Below are 22,653 nucleotides of genomic sequence, written 5' to 3'. Positions count from 1 at the left end.
TGGTGCTATATAAATCCTGTTTATTAATATTAATAATAATAATTATACTCATAATACTATATTTTACTGTAAAATACATTTTCATGAAAACCAACAGAAAACAGAGGTTAATCAATTGTAGAATAATAAATAGATAAAGCTTAAAAGTTTTTATGAATAATAACTTGCTTTTTGTTTTCTCTATACATTTGTTTTTTGAGTATTAGTGGCCTTGAAAGTCACATAAGATAAATCTTCAAATTCCTTTTTTTTTTTAGTAAATGATAATGATTTGCATGAAGAGAATGTGTCCTGTGATATATCTCCCCCCTGCAGAGCCGGTGATCAGTCGGTGGGTGTGCATAGCCCTTGTGACACTGCAGAGCGCTAGTAGCGCCGCTGTCCCCGCCCACTATGACTGCGATCCCAGCCCGTCCTCCCCGACTGCCCCCATCCCGTCTGCTCAGAAAACAAGGAAAGTCCCCGGGATTCGCGGAAGTTTGTGCAGCGATCCTGGACGCTGCAGCCGATCTCTCCCTCCCGGTGCACCGATTCCGATGAGCAGAGGCTCCATTGCACCTTCAGCCCGTGTCTCACCCGGCTCCATGGCCGCTGCCACCCTCTTGCTGGCCGCTGCCCTCCTGGGCTCGTCCCGTGCCTTTAATCTGGATTCTGAAAAGCCCCAAATCTACAGCGGGATGGAGGGAAGCTACTTCGGTTTTGCTGTGGACTTTATCGCCTCGTCTTTGCTGGTCGGGGCACCCAAAGCCAACACTAGCCAGCCTGGCATCAGCCAAGGTGGGGACGTGCTGAAATGCGACTGGAAGAATGCCAGATGCCAGCCCATTGTCTTCGATTCTACTGGCAATCGATACTTTGCCGACAATGACCCCATTGAGTTCAAATCCAATCAATGGTTTGGGGCATCTGTAAAAGTTAAAGATGAGAAGATCCTTGCTTGTGCCCCTTTGTATCACTGGAGGACTGAGCAGGCCAAGCAGGAAAGGGAGCCAGTTGGGACTTGTTACCTAATGGATGGAGATAAAGTTGTAGAATATGCTCCTTGTAGATCTACCAACAAAGCTGATGCCCAGGAGCAAGGCTTTTGCCAAGGTGGGTTCAGTGCTGACTTCACTAACACCAACCGGGTGTTGCTCGGAGGTCCCGGCAGTTTCTACTGGCAGGGTCAACTCATTTCGGACAAAATCGAAGACATTTTTCAAAAGTATGACTCTAACAAATACAGCATTACGTACGACGGGCAGCTGGCCACCAGAACGGCAAACCCGACGTACGACGACAGCTACCTGGGCTATTCCGTGGCCGTGGGGGACTTTAACGGCGACGGCATTGATGATTTTGTATCCGGGGTGCCGAGAGCAGCAAAAACTTTAGGGATGGTGTCTATTTATGACGGTCAATCCATGACGTCGCTGTATAATTTTACCGGAGAGCAGATGGCGGCGTACTTTGGTTACTCCGTAGCCACCACGGATATCAACGGGGATGGGCTGGTGGATCTGTTTGTCGGAGCTCCCCTTTTTATGGACCGTGGATCTGATGGAAAGCTTCAAGAAGTTGGCCAAGTACTTGTTTATATTCAACAAAGCAAAGGAGGACTTCGATTTTTAACCAAGTTGTCCGGTTTCTATGCCTTTGCAAGATTCGGCAGTTCGGTCGCACCTCTTGGCGATGTGGATCAAGATGGATTCAATGACATTGCCATTGGGGCACCTTATGCCGGAGAAGGTAAAAAAGGCCTGGTGTACATTTATAATGGAAAAAGTTCCGGTATTAGCACCGTACCCTCCCAAGTTCTTGAAGGACAGTGGGCATCCAGGACCATGCCACCAAGTTTTGGATACTCTTTGAAAGGTGCTACTGACATTGATCAAAATGGCTATCCTGATTTAGTGGTTGGAGCTTTCGGAGCAGACAAGGCTATATTATACAGGTCCAGGCCTGTTGTCACAGTGACTGCGGTTCTAGAAGTCAATCCAACAATATTAAACCCCGAAAGTAGAAATTGCCCCCTTCCAAATGGAGCTTTGGTTTCTTGCTTTGATGTGAAATTCTGCCTTAAAGCCAGTGCTAAAGGAAATGTCCCTGCAACCCTCAACTTTAAAGTGGAACTTTTGTTGGATAAGCTTAAACAGAAGGGTGCAGTAAGACGAGCATTGTTTGTCCACAATAGACAGCCAACTCACTCTAAAAACATGACCATAGCTAATGGTAGGAATATGCGCTGCGAAGAACTAAAAGCATATTTACGTGATGAGAGCGAGTTTCGAGATAAGCTTACACCTATCACAATCTTCATGGATTACCAAATGGATTACAAGGCTGCCGCTGATCCATCTGGACTAATGCCTATCCTTAACCAGTTCACCCCAGCAAATCTAACCAAACAGGCCCACATCTTGTTGGACTGTGGTGAAGACAATATATGCAAGCCAAATTTGATTTTATCTGTTGAAAGTGAGCAACAACAAATCTATATTGGAGATGACAGCCCCTTGACATTGTTGGTTGATGCTCAGAATCAAGGTGAGGGGGCCTATGAAGCTGAACTTTTTGTCTATATACCACCACAGGCAGACTTTATTGGAGTTGTCCGAAACAACGAATCCTTAACACGTTTGTCTTGTGCCTTCAAAATAGAAAATCAAACTCGTCTTGTTGTATGTGACCTTGGAAATCCCATGAAGGCTGGAACAAGGGTCTTGGCGGCCTTGCTCTTTAGCGTCCATCAGCTAAGTGAGATGGACAACACTGTCAACTTTGACTTGCAGATACAAAGTTCTAACCAGTATGACAATACCAGTGCCAAACAGTCGCTGCAGATTGCCCTGGCCGTCTTGGCAGCAGTAGACATAAGAGGAGTCTCCACCCCAACAGAAGTCTTCTTGCCTATTGCAAACTGGGAACCCAAGGAGGATCCGGTAACAGAAGACGATGTTGGACCACTGGTTCAACATATCTTTGAACTCCGAAACAATGGCCCCAGTGCCTTCAGCAAAGCAAAGCTCAATATCCTGTGGCCGTACAAATACAAAAACAATGATCTGCTGTACATCGTCAAATATGAAATTGATGGTCCAATGGACTGCACTTCTGATGTGGTGATCAACCCACTTAACCTCAAACTGTCGACCTCGCAAGTGGATGAGGTTAAAAACGTCAACCGTACGGAACGCAATAGGCGTGATCTTCCATTGGTTGATGGCGAACTGCAAACCATTGGCTGCGGTCAAGCACAATGCCTCAAGATTGAATGCTACGTTGAGCGTGTGGAAAGAGGAAAAAGTGCAATTTTGTACATTCGATCAAGATTGTGGACACCAACATTTATGAATAGCGAGAACCAGAACCATTCCTATTCTTTAAAATCTTCAGCAATGTTCCAAGTGCTAGAATTCCCATATAAGAACATGAATCTTCCTGATATAAACAACATTACAGAGGTCACAACTAACATCCTATGGGTGAACCAGTCATCCAGCGCTCCTGTACCGGTGTGGGTGATAGTGCTTGCCGTGCTGTCAGGTTTGCTATTGTTGGCGCTGATGGTTTTAATTATGTACAAATTTGGGTTCTTTAAACGTGTCCGGCCTCCTCAAGAGGAGACGGAAACAGAACAGCTTCAACCACAAGATAATGAAGGAAACACTGATGCTTGAGTTAATCATTCCTAATTTTTTTTTTCCAGGAATACCTTTAGAGATTCATAAACCACTTTAAAGTGGGAGCTTCACTTCTATGCACCTACTGCCAAGTTTCTGCTTATGTGTCAAAGAGGGTTCATTTTACGGTTTGGAAGCAGTATGCAGAGTCTTATAACTTCTAGCAACTAATTAGATGTAGTTAGAACACTGAAAGCCCAATCACACTTAAAGTGTATGAGAAAAAAAATCTATTCCGTACATCTTTTATAAATCCTCATGCGTGCAAAATGCTTGAAACACAGAAAAATACCTGCTGCCAGAAACTACCACACAACTACTAGTTTGCCCCTGCCTCTGCTGGACTACAAACAACCTCTACTCTTGTAACTCCTAAACATGAGGAGGTATTTTGAAATCCAGCAGAGAAGAACTCAGGTAAGGCTGACACCATTGCTTGCAATTTCAGTACACCAAGGAGCAGTGTTGTCAGCTCATTACAGGAAGTTAGGTATTCCCAGGATTTCTGGCAGAAACAAGTGTTTTCCTGTACTTTCAGCATTTTCAATTAGACAATACATGAAAACTGAGATGTATTTAATGTTTTTTTTTTCAAAGGTAAATACTTTCATACAACACTATTGTAGTAGACTTGCTTAAGTGTGATTTGGCTAGGCAGAGTGGAGGCCATACATTTTACACTACAACAATGTGCAGATGTGATATATACTAGTAAAAGCAATGTAACTGCTTTCTTCATTAACATGTATAAAAGTGTTAGATCTAAAATATTATTGTTTCTTCTGCTTTGAACATCACTTCTCTTTGCTGCCTTACTAAAAAATCCAAATCATGTCATTGGTGTTTAGTAAATAGAATGAGACTAAATGATCTGCAGCCCTGGTCAATTTTGTTCTTAAATTCCCTCAGTTCAGTGCATTGTACAGTTTTGCCTTAAATGTATTAACATAGAAATGGAATATATTGCATCTTACTAGTGTCTAGATGTGGTGGTTGCATTTGTTTTCTTTTTTTCAGGCTTTGTATTTTACCTGAGAATACACCTGAGAATTACCTGGGTGACTATCTTTCTGTTCTGGTAAGCTGCAATATATCACATTTTTAGTACATTTTAGTAAAGTAGGGGGCAGATACAAGACCAGTCAACCCATACAGGAGACAGTGACTGGTCTACAGAAAATTCCAGCATTGAAATAACGTTTAACACTGGATTTTAGCACAGATCTGGAAGCAAAAACAAAGCACTCAACCATTTAAATAAGAATATATCTAGCTCTTTTTTAAACAATATCTGATAGTATTGGCTCATCCCAAACTTCATCTTTATTGCTATGCATGCATTTTTTTTTGCTGTTTTTTCCAATTGATAGTAAGATCACAATTATGTCTAATGTAAATCATTCACAGCACTTTGCTGTATGTATTCAATGGGCCTGATTTATTAAAGCTCTCCAGGCTGCGATACACTTTCATCAGTGAAGCTGGGTGAATGGATTTCTCATTCTCATTCATTGGCTATTTGTTAGCAAATGTTTTGAATCCTGGACCAGATCCATTCCAGGTTTGCTGGATCACCCAGCTTCACTAATACAAGTGTATCCTCTCCAGCTGGCCTTGGAGAGCTTTAATAAATCAGGCCTGATGTTGATAACTGATCAGATTTATAAATGATTATACCATTATATCTAATCGAAGGATCGATTGTAATACAATATAAATAGGTTGTAACAATGAAATTTTGCCCAAATATGTGTTGTAATTAAATTAATCTTTGATGAATTTTTGATTGAAGATTTTGCATAGTATTTGACTATCTTAAAGCTTTTATTTTTTTTGAACCAAATACTTTTTTTCTTTTATCTGTGTCTACAATAACAGTGTTGTTCCCCCAGTAAGCAACCAGGTTCTTTTTTCCATTACCTCAGGGCAGTGTGGGAAATTTTTTTTTAAAAAACAAAAACATGTTTTGTAATTGACACGAACAATAATAACTCATTTAGAAACCGATAGATCATGCGTACAGTAAATGTAATATTTTGACAGCTGCTACCTGTAAAACAATGTATGCTGGGCCCACTAACAGGCCGTGTTTACCAAATTTCCACAAGTTATATTAAATGTTGATGCCTTAAAATGATATTGTTAAGTATTATGCCTGTGATCCTGTAAAATATAGGTGAAAATGTACTTCTAGTGGTCATTTATTTGCAGTATAATGTAGAATGGTATGAATATACTGTTTAGGAATTTACAGAAAGTTTCTTTAAAGGTAATATTTACTTGGGCTTCTGTTTGATTAGTTACTGTATGTTTGGAGAGATTTTTTTTGTTACATTACAATAATTTAGATTTATGTTATCTTTACTGTTTTTTTAAGCCTCAGCCAGGTCTGTCTCATTCACTTTGTAAGCTGGGTCTGGATAATTTTTGCAGGCCAGTAACCCAACTGGGACATGTATCTGTACAACAACCTGGAAGCTATTCATACCTGGGCTCCCTTAAAATTAAGGTGGACTGACCACCAAATATTTATAATACTTTCTTATATATAAACTGCTGACATATTATGCAGCGCTGTATAAAAAGCCAGGGTTGCGGACGACAGACCTGCAAAGTGCAAAAAAGAGGAAGAGGGCTTACACAAGAGGTGAGGGAAAGTGGCACACACTAGGGGAGGGGTATAGAATAATTTCTAAATGATGAGTTAAAAGGGAGATGAAGATGGCAAGGCGAGTTTGAAAAGATGGGTAATGATAAATTCATAATTCCTCATGTTTATATATACATCATCAAAGAGAAAATACAGGGCAATAGGTGAAATTTCTATGGGTTTTACCACAACACAAACCCATGTGCAGTTTTGTGTTGGGATACTTTTATACCCAGGTATAGATCACGGTATTGTCCCCAGAAATTTTATTAAGCTGCGTGGGAAGAAGCTGTAGGTGGATGGTGGCCCCCATATTGTAACCCAACTTTTTAGTAACTATTCAAAAACACCCGGGTGGTTACTGAAAAGTGCCGCGTGGTGCACCCGGCTAAAAGGGGCTGGGGAGAACGGTGCACTACCAAATAGCCATTCTCATTCAGGGTTAGGTGGAACCCTAGGCTTTTTCCAGGGTGTCTCCTTGATATGTGGCTCATTGATCTATTTGATGGTATGTGCATAGTTCTGGGATTGGTTCCTTTTTGAATGGACCATTGGCATTGTATCAGTGATCTTTTTAGCTGTGTGTAAGGATACGTACACACGTCAGATGATTCTCATCCGATAATGCCTCAAGGCTGATATCAGACAAAAATCTGGTGTCTGTTCAGCACTTGTTGTTCCTGACGGATCCAGGAATCAGGGATGAAAGGGAAGGGGAGAAAGTGCAGCGGGGTGCCTCTCCGTGGTTTTCCCCTCTCCATAGAGCAAAGTGGTGCTGTTCGTGCATCGTGCAGTCTTTTGTCTTTGGAAAGGATTGTGAAAGATCCTTTTCAACAGCAATTACTGCATGTGTGTACTTAGCTTAAGGGTAGTATACTGACCACCATTGTAACGGGACTCCAATACAAGGTGTAATTTTCAAAATGACCCTCAATGAGGGTCAATCCCACAGATACTTTAAAATTATTTCCAGGGTTTCTCTAGAAAAAAAAATGGTTAGGAAAGGCTGCATTAGAGTATTTGTACATGACCATTCAAAGGAAACCTGTGCTGAGAAAAATCTAGGGGTTGCTATTATTGACCCTTCATTTTGAAGGTTTCTGAGTTCAGACTTTACTTGCTGCATGCATGTTTTAGATTAGTGGCTGGTAAAATAGTAAAGAAATGATTTTTGTCTTACTGATACAGTCTCACTATAATAGCATGTAAGTTAAAAACTCCTTTGTTCCTTTTTACTGGTAATTTAGAAATATTTTCTGTGTTTCCTTGGCTTTTACATGGTGGGTAAAGCTGTAGAACCTTTGTTTTTGGGAGATTATATATTTAGATTTTTATTAACATTTATCAATATATCATTGCAATTTTAAACTAAGATTATTCTTTAAATCTTTAATTCCTGTTGTTGGCCGGATAGTGGTATAGATTTGGATCCTGCATACAATTTAGTAAACTGTTTTATAGGGATATATCTCATGGGTTTACAAAGCAACAACAATATGAGTACAGCAGCCTTATTTGGGTGTAACTTTAAAAAAAAAACCCTCAAGGCTTATATTATACATTGCAGGGAGTTTAAGTAATTTACTTCCCGATTGTTAACTTTTTGTTTGCCTTGCTATCGCCTGACTCACACTGAATGGTCTTTAAAGTAACCACCAGAGTAAATTCAGTGTTATAATAAGTAGAGCTGCAGGGTTTGCATCCTCTGAAAAGCGTATGAATCTTGGGCTGTTTTTACACTAAGGCTACGTACACACGTTAGATTTTTGTTGTTGGAAAGGATCTTTCATGATCTTTCAAGGCTGAAAGATGCATGGGTGAGCGCTGTACATACATCACCGTTCTATGGAGAGGGAAGGGGGAGAATGAGTGAGCACCCCACTATCTTTCTCTCTCTTTCACTTGTATTAAGATCGTCATCAGTTGTGGACTCGCCAGGACGGTTCCATGAATGACGTCGGGCGAGCGCTGTACACAAGCCAGATTCTTGTCCGATACCAGCCTTGAGGAGATAATTGGACGAGAATCATCTGACGTTTGTATGTAGCCTAAGGTTGTGAGCTGGATTGTGAAAAACACTGCACGTTGTGCCATTAACAATAGAAACCCTTGATGCTGATAAATGTGTTGTGCAATGGTGTGAACAAGACTCCCCAAAACTTAAACTTCTATAGCAGGGGATGCCTGTAATTGGATGTACACTGGAAAGCGGTACTTGAGATTTCTGGTTGTATTCTATACACCAACAATTGGCAGAACACTTCCAGGTTGATATAGTTTCGGAAGGCTTTTTTTTTTGAAAATTAGGAGAAGATTGAAATGTATAGGTTATTTTATTATGATATTAATACACGTTTTTCAGTTCCATACTGTACGCTAAATTCTGTAAATATAGTGGAGTTTGATGTCCACGATATCTTATCTAAATATTGGTGATTTATTATGACAAAAATGGCTGCCTACTCAGTTTACCTCAATCACATCAGTAACAACAGACTGATTTTTGCTTCATTAAACAAAACGTCCACCTTCAAAGTTTTCCCTCCATGCATTTATGAAATATTGCCGGACCATTTGGTTGAAATACAAAATGGCTGCCTTCTATGACATTCACAATTGTAAATGCCATGTGGTGTAGGTCACAGGTACACTTTAAAAAGTCACAAAAAACATTTCATGTGTAAACGTACATTTCTTTAGCCTGTAGCAACCAAGGATCTGATGGCAGGTCAGTTTGATTGGTTGACATGGGTCTTAACATATGCTTGCGAATGACAGTAAGATGATATTGAATTGATTTATACTTTTTTTTCATAGGTGGTATTTTATAACCCTTTGTATTAGTTTGTTTTAAATTGTTTCTTGCACTGACATTTTATGTTTTTTTTTCTTTTACTGAAAAGTAGCATCTCTGTGGTGCTTGGGAGCTTGTGAAAAAAAATCCAATAAATAATAATAAAAAAAAAGCTACTGTATTTTCTTTAAATGAGTCAATGGTAAAATGGTCAAACCATATTCTGTGTACTGTTTGCTTTTATTCCAGTTTTCATTTGATGGGTGTTTGCACACTGTGCTACAGATCACTTCCTCTCATTTTTAAATTTAGCAGGTGGGAGGTCAATCGGATGTGACACCAAATGTAAGAAGAACAATAAATGCCAGAGTAGACTGGAAACCATGGGGGGCCTGATGTACTGAAGTTCATTAAGGCTACATACAAACGTGCATTAAGTGTCATTGGAAAGGATCTTTCACCATCCTTTCCAATGACAAGCGACTGCACAATGCATGAGCCGTCCTACTCTATGGAGAGGGGAGGGGGAAAACGACGGAGCGGCACCCCTCTGTGCTCTCTCTCCTTCACTTGCATTACGATCGTTCATTGTCCATCATCCTTGGATTCCCCAGGACAGTCATTCGGACAATTAACGATGAGTGCTGTACACACGCAAGGTTCTCATCCGATAGCAGCCCTTAGCCAATTATCGGACAAGAATCATTACACGTGTGTGCAAAGCCTTAGATTGGAAAAGACAGACACGATTGTGGGAGAACCAGGGTTCCTCCAGAAGTTGCTAGGGGTTCCTTGACCAATGAGCAATTTGTGCCTCCAGGGACAGTTACCCCTGACACCAAAGATCTATTTGGTTATCTGCAAGGGTGATATTCTTCCTAATGGCCATCAACTTAGAGAAATTCTTCCCACTGACCACCACACTAATGTACTTTGAGCTGTGGGTATGGAAATTATAGCAGGGGTTCCCTAGGGACCTGATTTTTTTCCTGACATTGGGAAATGCTGACCTAGGTGACCCATGAAACAGAATTTTCATAGCAGACCACACAGTGGCCTCTTAAAAGGTCATGAAGATAACAGATGTGCGATTAAAGGTATGTGCACACACCAGGAATAGTGATTTTTTGGGGGGGTTTTTATTGCAACTTTCCAATAAATTTTCACTAATTCTTCCTAGTACCTAGAAACATTTGCAAATATGCAAAGCAAATGATTTTTAAGAAATCCATGAGAATGTAGGACATGATAATAGGTGTGATTTACAGAGGGTGGTGTGGAATTATCTGACCACAATCTGGTATCAGGAAACTTGAAGGAAGGAGACATCAAATGGTGGCCGATCACAGGTACAAAATGGGTTTGAATTTGTAAAGTTCAGTTCTAAAAGGTAATGCCAATGTGTAAATGAACAAGAATGCTTGGAGAATTGTTCAGATTTGGGTTTAGTTGGACTTTAAAATGGAACTAAAGTCCCACTTTCAGTTTTGGCAATTCAGGAAGTTGGTTATTGCAGAAAGGGACAGGCGATATCCGTCGACGTTGGTTGCCTGGTAATCCTGGATTCCCTTGTGCATGTGAATAAACGTTACGCCATCTTAGCCTGGCCAACCAAGATGACCGAAGATCGTCTCTAGGAAACAAGAAATATGGTGGTGCCCTGTGACCAAAGAGGGGTAGCTAAATAGCGTGGGTTTCGTCCTGCTTTGAGGAAAGGGGCAATGCAAGAGTAAGTTTGGTAAAAACTGCCCTCCGCCTAAATACAGTAACCATCATATGAAGTCTGAGAATATTCAAATATGGGCTTGCTTTAAGGCAGTGGTCACCAACCTTTTGGGAGTGGCGGACCACAAAATTTTCAGGCTCCTGACTACAGATGTGTGGGGAGCCGGGTGTCACTCAAAGGGGGAGAAATTTTCCCCAGAGTGATATCATGATGCCAAAACCTGCCCACTTTCTAATTGCAGGCTCAGAGACACAACCCGCTAACTTTCCTGAGCCTGCGTTCCGTACGGGAGACATAGTACGCGGCTCTGGCCGGTGCATCTTACTCGGCTGGTGCATCTTACTCGGCCGGGTCCTTCTCCTGAACCTGTTCGGGGACGCACCAGCCAGAGCCACGGACCACCAAAATTTTCTCGTGGACCACCGGTTGGCGACCGCTGCTTTAAGGTGCTTTTCTTCTCATTTGCCACATCTGGTGATAGGTTGCTTGGGGGCCAGGGGTACCTCCTCTCCCTGTACCCTGAAGTTCAGATATTTACGGCAAGCCAATGCTGCCCCAGCAGGAGCAGAATACAAAAAGAAATGGAACACTCTGGCGCCCTACATTGTTCACTCTCAAGCAGAGGTTCTCATTTACTAACATACTAACAAAGTAATAGATAAAAGCAAATAGATTTATATGAAAATCTGTACAACCCTACTCCTTTCCATACACCTTCAGCTGGATAAACCCCCCCAAAACTTAGCAGAAATACATAGGCTGCCTTGCACATTCCTTTTTGTCTGATTGTTTTCAATTGTTTTGAGACCCAGAAAAAGCATGCCGCAAGTGAAATGGACTCCTGATCTATATATAGTTAGTGTGTCAGAATGACAGCCAGGGAGCTAGAAATTCCCAAGACAGAAAGTATTGGGAAATCCAAACTTTTACAGTTGTCTCTATGACGAGGCAGAGGGAATTTTTCCAACTGGGACACCTGTTCAAGTGAAACTGCTTAAGAGGGGAATTCTGATCACTTTGGACACTTCCTCTTGTGTTTCTGGGATAGGAAGTGAAGGATATCCTCCCAAAGGAGGACGCAGACAGCAAAAAATAGCCTGATTGGTTTTAATCCTTCAATATGTTATGGCTTTCCATGTATTTTTAATCTGACATTAGTTATGAAGTAATTTGCAGTTTTCTTCTTGAGTAACAGAAGAAATGTCATTATATGGTTCTAATTACTGGGAACATGTTTATAATGAGGGCAGATTTATGTCCCTAGGTAGACAATAGAAGTATTAACAATCATGGGAAGTGACGTGCACTACCATATAAGCACATACAGACAAAGCACTATTTACGGGACGATCTGAAAACCCCGGAATATAAAAGCTTTCTAATTTTGGAAATTTGGACTGCAAATAAAACTCTCTACCACATCCCATTTTCTCTAAAATGATGATTTAAAAAATTACCATTGAATGTTTTTTTTTTTTTTTTTTTGGTCACACTAAAGAGATGCCTGCATCAATCCAATGTAAGTGATGTTTATTTAGTAATAGTGCAAGGAGAGCAGATTCATGTACCAGCCAATGGCATGTTAGAGATTGATGAGTAGGGATCTACCAATAGGAGCAAATATTCATCTTACTGGACAAACATCAGCATGTGTCAGTGGTCCCCCAACATTGTTCGGATTGGGCAGATTGATGAACCATGTTGGTAGACCACTGACACATACTAGATTTTCACCCAAGATGGGCATGATGGACCACTGACACATACTAGATTTTCACCCAAGATGAGCATTACGGACAACAGACACATGTTAGATTTTCACTCAGGATGAGCATTATGGACTACAGACACATGCTAGATTTTCACCCAAGATGAGCATGATAGACCACTGACACATGCTAGATTTTCACCCAAAACGAGCATGATGGGCCACTGACAAATGCTGTATTTTCAACCAAGATGAGCATTATTAACCACAGACACATGCTAGATTTTCACCCAAGACGAGCATGATGGGCCACTGACACATGCTAGATTTTCTCCCAAGACGAGCATGATGGGCCACTGACACATGCTAGATTTTCACCCAAGATGAGCATGATCGACCACTGACACATGCTAGAATTTCACCCAAGACAAGCATTATGGACCACAGACACATGCTAGATTTTCACCTAAGATGAGCATGCTAGATCACTGACAAGTGCTAGATTTTCACCCAAGATGAGCATGATAAACCATTGACACATGCTAGATTTTCACCCAAGATGACCATGATCGACCACTGAAACATGCTAGATTTTGTCTGAAGACGCACAATATAGACTACTGACACATGCTAGATTTTCACCCAAGATGAGCATGCTAGATCACTGACAGATGCTGGATTTTCATACAAAATGAGCATGACCGACTACTGACACATGTTATATTTTCACCAAGCTGGAACGACCGCCATGTTTCCCTATAGAGAAGAGCACAGCTGGGTGCTGATCACTCATCCTCCTCCCTGCCCCCAGGCAGAGTAAGTCACAACAAAAAGCCACCAAGTGCAGGGGAACTTTTCTTTTCACCTCTCTCCTGCCAAAAACCTGTACCTCCCGGTGTTTTTTGAGTTTAGTTCCGCTTTAATATAAAGGTCCTTGTTCATGCATTCTTGTCTCTTGTGGAGACTATGATCACCCTCTACTGGAAAAAGTGCACAAAGACAAAAAGTGACTGCACTAAGATACAAAATGAAATGCAGAAGAATTATAAAAATATTAATAAAAAAATACTTTTTTTGGCAGGTAGGTATTTTAAGGCAGAGGTGCTAAATCCTAATTGCTCTGTGACTGGCTTACCTGCGAGCAATCCATACTAAGCCACCTATGCACAGCTCAGTGTACATTTCCAACATTTCAGGGCTTTGTCTCAGCCCAACTAAACAAGGTGGCTGCAAAAGTAACCCAAACCAAAGTGTAAATGGCAATAGAGCAATGAGAGGTGTGATGGTTGTCACATGACTGAGTGGGCAATTTGACAGGTCTTCTATTCTGTGCAAATAAACTTACTTACAGCACATTAGGGCAGGTTCAAAACTGCTTTGGGATCAAGAAATCTTGTTCGGCATCCTGCAAGCCGCTCAGTCACTTGCACCACAGTACCATCTGCACATTTGACGTCTGGGAGCAGTGAGCGGTACTGGAATTTACCTGAATTTGTTTTTAACCATCAATAATGTTAACTCCCGCTATTAGTGGTCATAGCAGAGGAAGGGTTATCATCGACCGGGCAAAGCAAAGGGTTGGTCGATGATAATCTTGCAATGATGAAATGTAAATTAGTGATATCTGGAAGATATTGATTTATTATCTGGTTGTTATCCTATCATCAGAAGCCAGTCTAAGCATGATTAGGTTTTATTAAAGATCATTATAGGTAAAATCTAAGCCTATGTACACCTGCACAATAATTGTCGTTGGAAAGGATCTTTCATGATCCTTTCCAACGATTGCATGAAAGAGTGTTGTACATACAGCGACGTTCTGCTCTATGCAAAAAGGGAGGGGGAGAACGACGAAGCTGCACCCCACTGTGCTCTCTGCCCTTCACTCTTATTACGATTGTTCCTCGTCCATGGATCCGCCAACATGGTCATGCTGTACACATGTCAGATTCTGGTCCAATATCAGCCGTTCGACAAGAATCATCTGACGTGTGTACCCAGCCTAAGACGATGTACACTTATCAGATAATCAAATGTTTGTGTTTGTCTCGGGGAAGAATCTGCAGGGATGTACAGTGGTTGCCCAACGTCAATTATCAATCCCTTGTACGATGATTGGGAATGAACTCCATACAGTGGGTTACGTGTGTACATTGCTTGTTCGTTCGTTATGAAAGATAATTTCCAGCAACAAAAATCTAACGTTTGTATGTAGCCTAACATTGCCAATTCTAAAGGCAAGCAAATGTTCGAACCATTATGGAATAGTTTGGTTTGGAGGGCTCTACAACTATAATAAATTATAGACTAAAAACTTCTTTTGATGGTGTTTAGTCGGTAAATCAACATGGGAAATTCCACAAAAGTCCTATGTTTGAAAAACAGAGGAAAGGCAGAACAAAGAACAGCACGCCATGCAGGTGAAAGGAAACGCACGACATGTTGAAACACAGTGCTGAGAAACCACAACATAGTTTCAAATGTTAACCTTTGTTCCTTGGCCATGAACTAATTACTAAACACACACACCTCACCCTATTGAAGGAAGCCTGCTGTGTGCGTGCGTCTTCCCCGACTTACGACATCCTTTATCTGCTGCTATATGTCCCTATGATTTCCCAAAGGTTCACTAACTGCCTACAGTTGGTCACTGATAAAAGGCAACTGGTATTAGAATTTATTGGATGGGTGGATGAAGGTAATCAGCAACTTATTTCCTAAGGTCAACAGAGACATCTTTGAGCAGAAGGGTGTTGGCAAGCACAGTCCAATCACCCTAAGGCTGCATATACACGTGCAATATTTGTCATTGGAAAGACTGCACGATGCATGAACGAGAACTATACATACAGCACCATTCTGCTCTATGGAGAGGGGGCAGAACGACAGAGCGGCACCCCGCTGCTCTCTCCCCATTACTTTCATTACGATAGTTCAACGTCGTACTTGGATCCGTGAGGGCGGTCATCGGAATGACGGATGACGAGCGCTGTACACACTCCAAATTCTCATCTGATATCAGCCCTGAGGTGATTATGAGACGAGAATCATCTGAGGTGTGTATGTAGCCTAAGGCAATAATTGTCGTTGGAAGCAAACGATTAAGGACTGATCGTTCGATAATTGCTAACAAAAAAAAGTGCACAACAATAGAGGAATATCGCTGGAAACAAATGATTGTCCTGGCGGATCCGTTTGGGCGACGACCGTTTGCTATCTATCTCGTGTGTAGGGTCGTTCAGTGATCATGGATGGCTTTGCGGTACACTTTCTCTGGTACACGTCACTTCTTACATCGTTCAAACGATCGCATATCAGTGGACTATTTTGAATGATCGTATTGATACAACATGTACGGAATCGTGCACTATACAAACGGTCAAAATATTTTTTTAACAATCGTTGATCTGTTAATAGTAGTTTATTTTCTAACAACAATTATTGCACGTGTGTACTTAGCCTTAGTTATCGGTAATTAGCAGTCGCATCTAAAACACAAATACCAAACATCTGGTATTTGGCTTGTAGATCATGGCAAAGGGGGATTACAATTGACTTGTTTGCACATAATCTGAATTGTTTTATTGCTATACCCCCTTGATTGGCATGAGCTTGCAATGTATGCCTCTGTATTCTGACAACGCATATGCACTCAAACATCCCACCTTCCTATAATGGCAAAAACATTTGGGCACCTTCTGCAAATTATTGGGTTTGGGTTTTTCCAATAAAGGGGACTGCCAAAAGCATTTTATACAACTATGTGCAGGCAACCAAATTGGTAAGAGTTGCAGAGTGGCAATACTTATAGCATTACAGTTCCTGAGTTTACAAATGCAAATCTATGGGTTCTATTTACAAAACAAGAACTCCAACATTCCCTCAAACAATCGCTGGTAGGAATTTTCCAGATCAATGCATTTACATAGCAGTAATAGATTCCCACCAGGGAATGTCAGTTACCCTGTTTTATAAATAGAGCCCCATAAAGACATGGTTTGAATAATGTCATGTGGAGGAACTCAAGTGGGATTCACAGATCCTTAATCTCAACCCAATTGAACAATTTTGGGATAAACTGAAATACCAACGGTTAGCCTTTTCATCTCATGCAACATTAGTACCTGACCTCACAAATGCTCTTTTGGATGAATCCTCCAGGGGAGTGTAAGCTGGTATAGCAGCAGAGGGAAGTCCATGGTTTCCATGTCCATGGGAGGTCCAACAAGTTCAAACAGGTATGATGGTAAGGTGTCCACCTACATTTAGCCTTATAGCGTAGAGAAGTGTTCCTCAACCAGGGTTCACGGAACCCTAGAGTTCCACCAAAGGTTGCTAGGGGTTCCTTGAGCAAAGAACACTTTGTGTCTCTCAGGTAAGCATAGGTGACATCACAGTCTTTTTTTTCTAATTGTAAAATTGGCATTCTTCTTAATGACCACCAAGCTAGTATACTGTGAGCTGAGGATGTACTAATTATGGGAGAGGTTCCCTGAAGACCTGAAAGTTATTACAAGGGTTCCACCATGTTGAAAAGGTTGAAAATAGCTGGTGTAGACCATAGATAGCCTCCTGTTGCCTTGTCATTAAATGTTTATTAGTTAGTTTATTGTCATTAAATGTAGGCGGTAGCCCCAGAGCTGGCCACACACATATATTACAATCTGACTGCATAGTGTTCTTTAGATTTACAACTTTGCAATGCCTGGGCCGACCTAAACAATCAATTCAAGCTACAGTATATCCAAGCAGTATGTATTTCATGGTCATTCTAAATCCTGCTATACACTTTAGACGGTGCCTGATACACATGCAGACCAAATCAACTACATGCATTTATATTGGTTTTAGGGTCCTCAAACATAAACCTTTGCATTTTGTAATTGATCATATTTAGGCAACCAAGGAATAGAGGTAGCATGGTGTAGAAGCCCACACTTAGATGGCAATTTGGAATTCAACCAAAGACCATCTTGTTCATTCAGCACTTCTTTAAAAATGCATAAAATGAAGATTTGGAGCAAAGCAGAGTAGGCATGCTGCAGCCACATTTGGCACCAGTTTTATCACAAGGAAAATGACAGCAATTGGACATGGCCTTCTAGTCTAATTAAGTCTTTCAGGCAAATTAAACTGCTTTTGCTGGATTTGGCTGGATATGTCTTTTTCTATAGGCATGTGAAAGAATACTGTATGATTAGATTATGTGGTCAGCAGTCAGCTGCGAGGTCTAATACTCCCTTCACCGCCACAGCTCCAATTGCAGTAGCTAATTTACCCTTCCTTTAGTGGCTTATATACAAATTTCCTCATGCCAAATATTACTTTTTATGGTAAGGAGTGCAATGATAATTTGTTAGTTATCTTAAAACGCTGTGCAAAGTCCACTTTTTAACCCCTACAGTTTTTTTATTTTCATACAATTTCCATGTGGAAAGAGGGCCATCGTCTTCCTGTCTAAGAAATCACAGGGAATGGTATCCACTCCTTATATCAGGAGTTGCTCAAGAACCTTTTCAAAATATGTGGTATCCTAATTTCCCTTTATTTTGCCAGACATCGCTTGGCCTAGGTAAGCACATAGTTTTTTCCTTTTTTATAGTCTTTTATGCTGCATTTTAGCTAAAGAGAAAATCGGGCAGTTCTTCTTTTAGAGCTAGATAAAACAGATCTTCGTCTAGGGGAAGTGGAAGCTTAAAACTATGATACAAGACCCAGCTCTATCAGATTTCTATTGTTTTCTATGTCCAAAAAATTGGATATCCCATTGTTACCAGCTGGCACTGGCAAAAATGTCCCCACTGGGGAATATGCACACAAATGCATGCATGCATGCATTCACATGCAGTTTGGTTAATGACATTATTAAACCTCCCCAGCAGGGACAGAAATGATAATAAAAACCCAACAGAGTTCTCCCACTCTATCCAAATGTAAAAAAAAGTTTAGGTTACAGTTCCACCTTAACCATTGAATTTGCTTCAGGGAACAACCCATTTTATTCCCATTATGACCCTTCTATTTACCACATTGAAAGAGTCTCCATGCACAAGATGTTAAAGCAGACCTAAACTCACAATTTTTACTTTACATAAAAGGGTAGATAATCCTTTTATTTAAAGTAACTTTTTTTATTTTTTTTTAAGTGCAACACTATTTAAAAAAAAGAAAAATACTGCAGCACCTCCGCTTTTTGTCTTGATTGCTACGGCCTCCCAGGATACCTACATCCCGCATCCTGGGAGGCTCTTGGCTGCTTCTTCTGTGCATGCCTATTCTCGGGCATATGCAGAGGGAGCCCTTTTATTAATGGAAACGAAATTGTTGATCCCACACATGCGCAGTGGGTTCGGAAATCTTTTTTTCCCCCCATCTTCGTCACCTGATCTCACGCCTGCGCAGTGCGCAGGCGGGAAAAAGAACCCGAAGAAGAGAAAAAGATGTCAGCGCCCGACGGTTGTTTTGTGCTGGGCCAGAGTTGGATACTGGGACCCAAACGGCGAAACCTCCCCACAGATAGATGGATCTGCAAGATTAAAAATAAGTGTTTTTTTTTTTGTTTTGAATTTAGTTCCGCTTTAAAAAAATTCACAAAGGAAAGGGGAAAGAAGCTTTGTAATGACATCATCATGCAGCGTGCACTATACCATTATTCCTTTCTGTCATTGAAGGTTGCAAAAACCGCCATCAATTCATTAAATCTACCGTAGCCTATAAAAAAATTTAAACCTGTCACATGTAATGTCCGGGGTATATTTGCCTTTTGAGATTTGCTAATGGAACCCTAAGGAACTGACTAATAGATTTGTCTGCTGTACCACAGGGAGTCTTTGAAGGGAGGAGGATCAATCAGAAATGGTGGGGTGTAGAGGGAGGGGGTGTCAGATTAGTATTTCGGCAGAACACCAGTAATGGTAAAACCTGCTGTCTCACTGTAAGGAGCTTAGAAGTCTGCAGCTGTGCTCTAAATTAATTATTAACTCTTATCTTAATTATTAATCAAGTGATGAGTAATTTTCTTTGCAAAACCGACAACCACAAATTATATAAATTTGCTTTACCTCATTGCCTTGTGCTGAAAGCAAATTACAGTTTTTTTTCTTACAATCTGTACAGGGATGAATTTAGATACCATATGAGCTGGGGATGCCAAATGCACAGCATTCCATCTCCCTGCTCCCCTGCCATTCCGTCAAGAAAGAAGTTGAGGAAGGTGGAAGCTCTGGGTAATTGCCCATATTAAAGTTCAACTAAAGTTCGGCTTTCAAAATTTGGTGTTAGGCAGGGCTTTATTGCAGAAAGGGACAGGTAATGTCATTTCTGCAATAAAACATACTCACCTGGCTGATCGCCTGTCCTCCTTTGTAGGAAACCAGTATACCTGGTGCATCCCCTCTTCTCCTGCAGTTGCCAAAACCAAATGAACTCCCATAGGTCTGCACAGAAGTCATCAAGATTGAAACCAAAGATAGAAACCAGGAAAAGGAGAAGAAAAATGATGGCGGTGCCCACGATGTAACAGGGACAAGTGAGTGCTATTAGGTAAGAAAGCTTATTTTATGTAAAAGGGACATTTTATCTTCCCTTTATACAAGACACTTTATCTATCTGCAATACAATACCTCTCTGGTCACAATTTTTTTAGTTATAGTTTAGTTACAATTTAAGACTGGCCCCAATTGTGCAAGGCATTTTGTTTTTAATTTCAGAGTTGATCATATAAGAAACAACACCCCTCCAATTTGGAAAGCACAGGACCATGTTCAAATAGATGATACATTTTGACTGTGTGGTGCTAACATACAGTTATTGCAGATAAGGTCCAGACCTTATCAAACACTTGAAAACCACATTAGGAATGTTTGTTGAGTGTTGAGTTTGTCTTGCACAGGAAATAGAGGGGATATAGGAAGTGGAAACACATCATTTGTCCTTAACAAATTCTTCAAAAACACCTGTGGAACAAAAGTGGAACTAAAGTCAAAATAAAAAAACACACCTTTAACCCTGCAGATCCATCAGGTTTCTTGAACTGGGTCCTGCGTCGTCCCAGTATCCTTCTTCGGCCCAGCGCCGGTCACCACCATCTTCTTCGCTACTCTTCCGGGTTCTTCTTCATACTTCACCCGATCTCGCACTGCGCAGACGCAAGATCGACATAGTTGGGGAAAAAGATTGCCAATCTCACTGCGCATGCATGAAATCGGCAATTTTTTTCTCCTAATAAAGAAGGGGCTGTCTGATCTCGGAGCAGTCAGGAGCCTCCCAGGATACTTACTTCATGCATCCATTCTGTCTTGATCGGGAGTTGAATTTAAAAATAAATAAAGTAAATATAAATTTTATTTTATAAAAAAAGGTTGTCTACCCTTTTATGTAAGGTAAAAATTTTGAATTTAGGTCCGCTTTAAGAACTGCTTGGCGGGCAACTGGATAATGTTCCAGTTGAAGTCTAAAGAAGAGGTTCAGTAGGAGACCAACCCAAGACTGCTCTCAATTATTTAGTTGTTAATCAGGACAATTGGTGGTGCTTTCTCATTTACAAAGAAATGAAGTGTGCTGCTCTTACTTTCTCTACCCACCAAACATCACCTTTACTAGTAGTAATGGTTGCTGTTGAGATAAGGGACACTGGCAGTATCTCCACCTCCATTCTCTTGAATGTGGCTTGATAACATCCTCTTGAAATCCCTTATACAGGAGCACTTACATTGGAAAAGGAGGGGCAGGACTTTGAGCCAGGCAGGTGTGCTGCATCCAAATGTGCTGTCATGAGATTTGGCAAGGAGAGAAAAGGACGGAGTGAGCAGAGGAATGACCTCATCTGTCTGCTACGGTCCCTCTGTGTACTGGGGGCTCGGCTGTATATCTTTTTAAACCAAAGGGCTTGAGTCAATGACATTAAATTTTCCTCTAAACTACGTCAACAAATCAACTGAAGCAGGTCAAAAACATGTCAGCTGCACCTGCAAATAATTCAGAATGATCTTGGAAGCATAATAAATTGGTGTCAAAAGAACGCTGCATTTTTTTAGTAAAGCCCTAGAAAAGATTGTAAAGGTCCTAAAGCCATACCAAAAAAACTGGTATCATTCCCCTGGCTGTGTTTTCTGACAGAGCTGTGTAGAACAGATGAACAGAATACTAATTCTTTGCTGGGTAAACTTTACCACAACGTCCAAAAAGACAATTATATTTTAAGCTTGTGATATTGTGAGTTTCTGTCCTTAGAGCTAGTCATCATCCATTAGAAAACCTATATGGTGCTATTACCATGTCAAACAAAGGGCATGATTGGGGCATGTATGCATGACCTAATATTTTATACACATGCATGAAGTTTGCACTTATTCATACCACATCTTTACACCTCTAATGACATCAACTACCATCTAACTTTATAACTTAATGCATGGAACTAAACCATTTTAGAATTCTGCCAAAACTTACTACGGCCCCTTTTACGTGATGGAAAACCGCACAGGTAGTAACTCCCAGGTGCATACTGCTGCTATCTGCCAGGAGTGACACACCACCCCACGGGTTACCGCATTTGGGCACACTGCCCCTACATTTGTCTACACAATGGGCCTGATTTATTAAAGCTCTCCAAGGCTGGAGAGGATACACTTTCATCAGTGAAACTGAGTGATCCAGCAGACCTGGAATTAATCTGGTTCAGGAAACAAAACATTTGCATTTACATTTTGTATATATACATTTTTTGAAGAAATTCCAGGTTTGCTGGATCACTCAGTTTTACTGATGAAAGTGTATCCTCTCCAGCCTTGGAGAGATTTAATAAATCAGGCCCAATGCCTCCAGAGATGGAGAAGTAACCGCACGACCAGAAGTGACACGTTACTTCTAACCACCACCCTGCAAACCTACCACAACAGCATGCAAACTTGTGCAAAACTGCTACCCAACCACTTCAATTTGGTTGAATGGGAGCAGTTGGGAGCACAGCTGAGCCTGCGTTACAAAACTTGGTCAATCTGAAATGGCCCTTAATCCTGCAAAAAAGATCATCATCCAATAAGGGTAATTTGAGTCAGATCAGACACGACTGGTCTTAAAGTGGAACTAAACTTGTTATACTCACCCATCCCC

General features: G+C 40.9%; 2 protein-coding genes across 3 annotated transcripts in view; one reads left to right on the top strand and one right to left on the bottom strand.

Moving 5' to 3' along the window:
* FGD1 (FYVE, RhoGEF and PH domain containing 1) overlaps window positions 1–22,653 on the bottom strand; it is a 116,915-nt gene that overhangs the window by 50,543 nt on the left and 43,719 nt on the right. The gene's annotated exons all lie outside the window — the stretch shown is intronic.
* On the top strand, window positions 407–5,849 carry ITGAV (integrin subunit alpha V). The gene has a single exon (XM_072431784.1). It carries the CDS (start codon window positions 537–539, stop codon window positions 3,657–3,659), a length of 3,123 nt encoding a protein of 1,040 aa, XP_072287885.1. The 5' UTR covers window positions 407–536; the 3' UTR covers window positions 3,660–5,849.

The sequence above is a fragment of the Pyxicephalus adspersus genome, chromosome Z, assembly GCF_032062135.1.
Source record: "Pyxicephalus adspersus chromosome Z, UCB_Pads_2.0, whole genome shotgun sequence".
NCBI classification, from domain to species: Eukaryota; Metazoa; Chordata; class Amphibia; order Anura; family Pyxicephalidae; genus Pyxicephalus; species Pyxicephalus adspersus.
The sequence above is the reverse complement of the archived record's forward strand: the minus strand, read 5'-3'. Positions and strand labels throughout refer to the sequence as shown.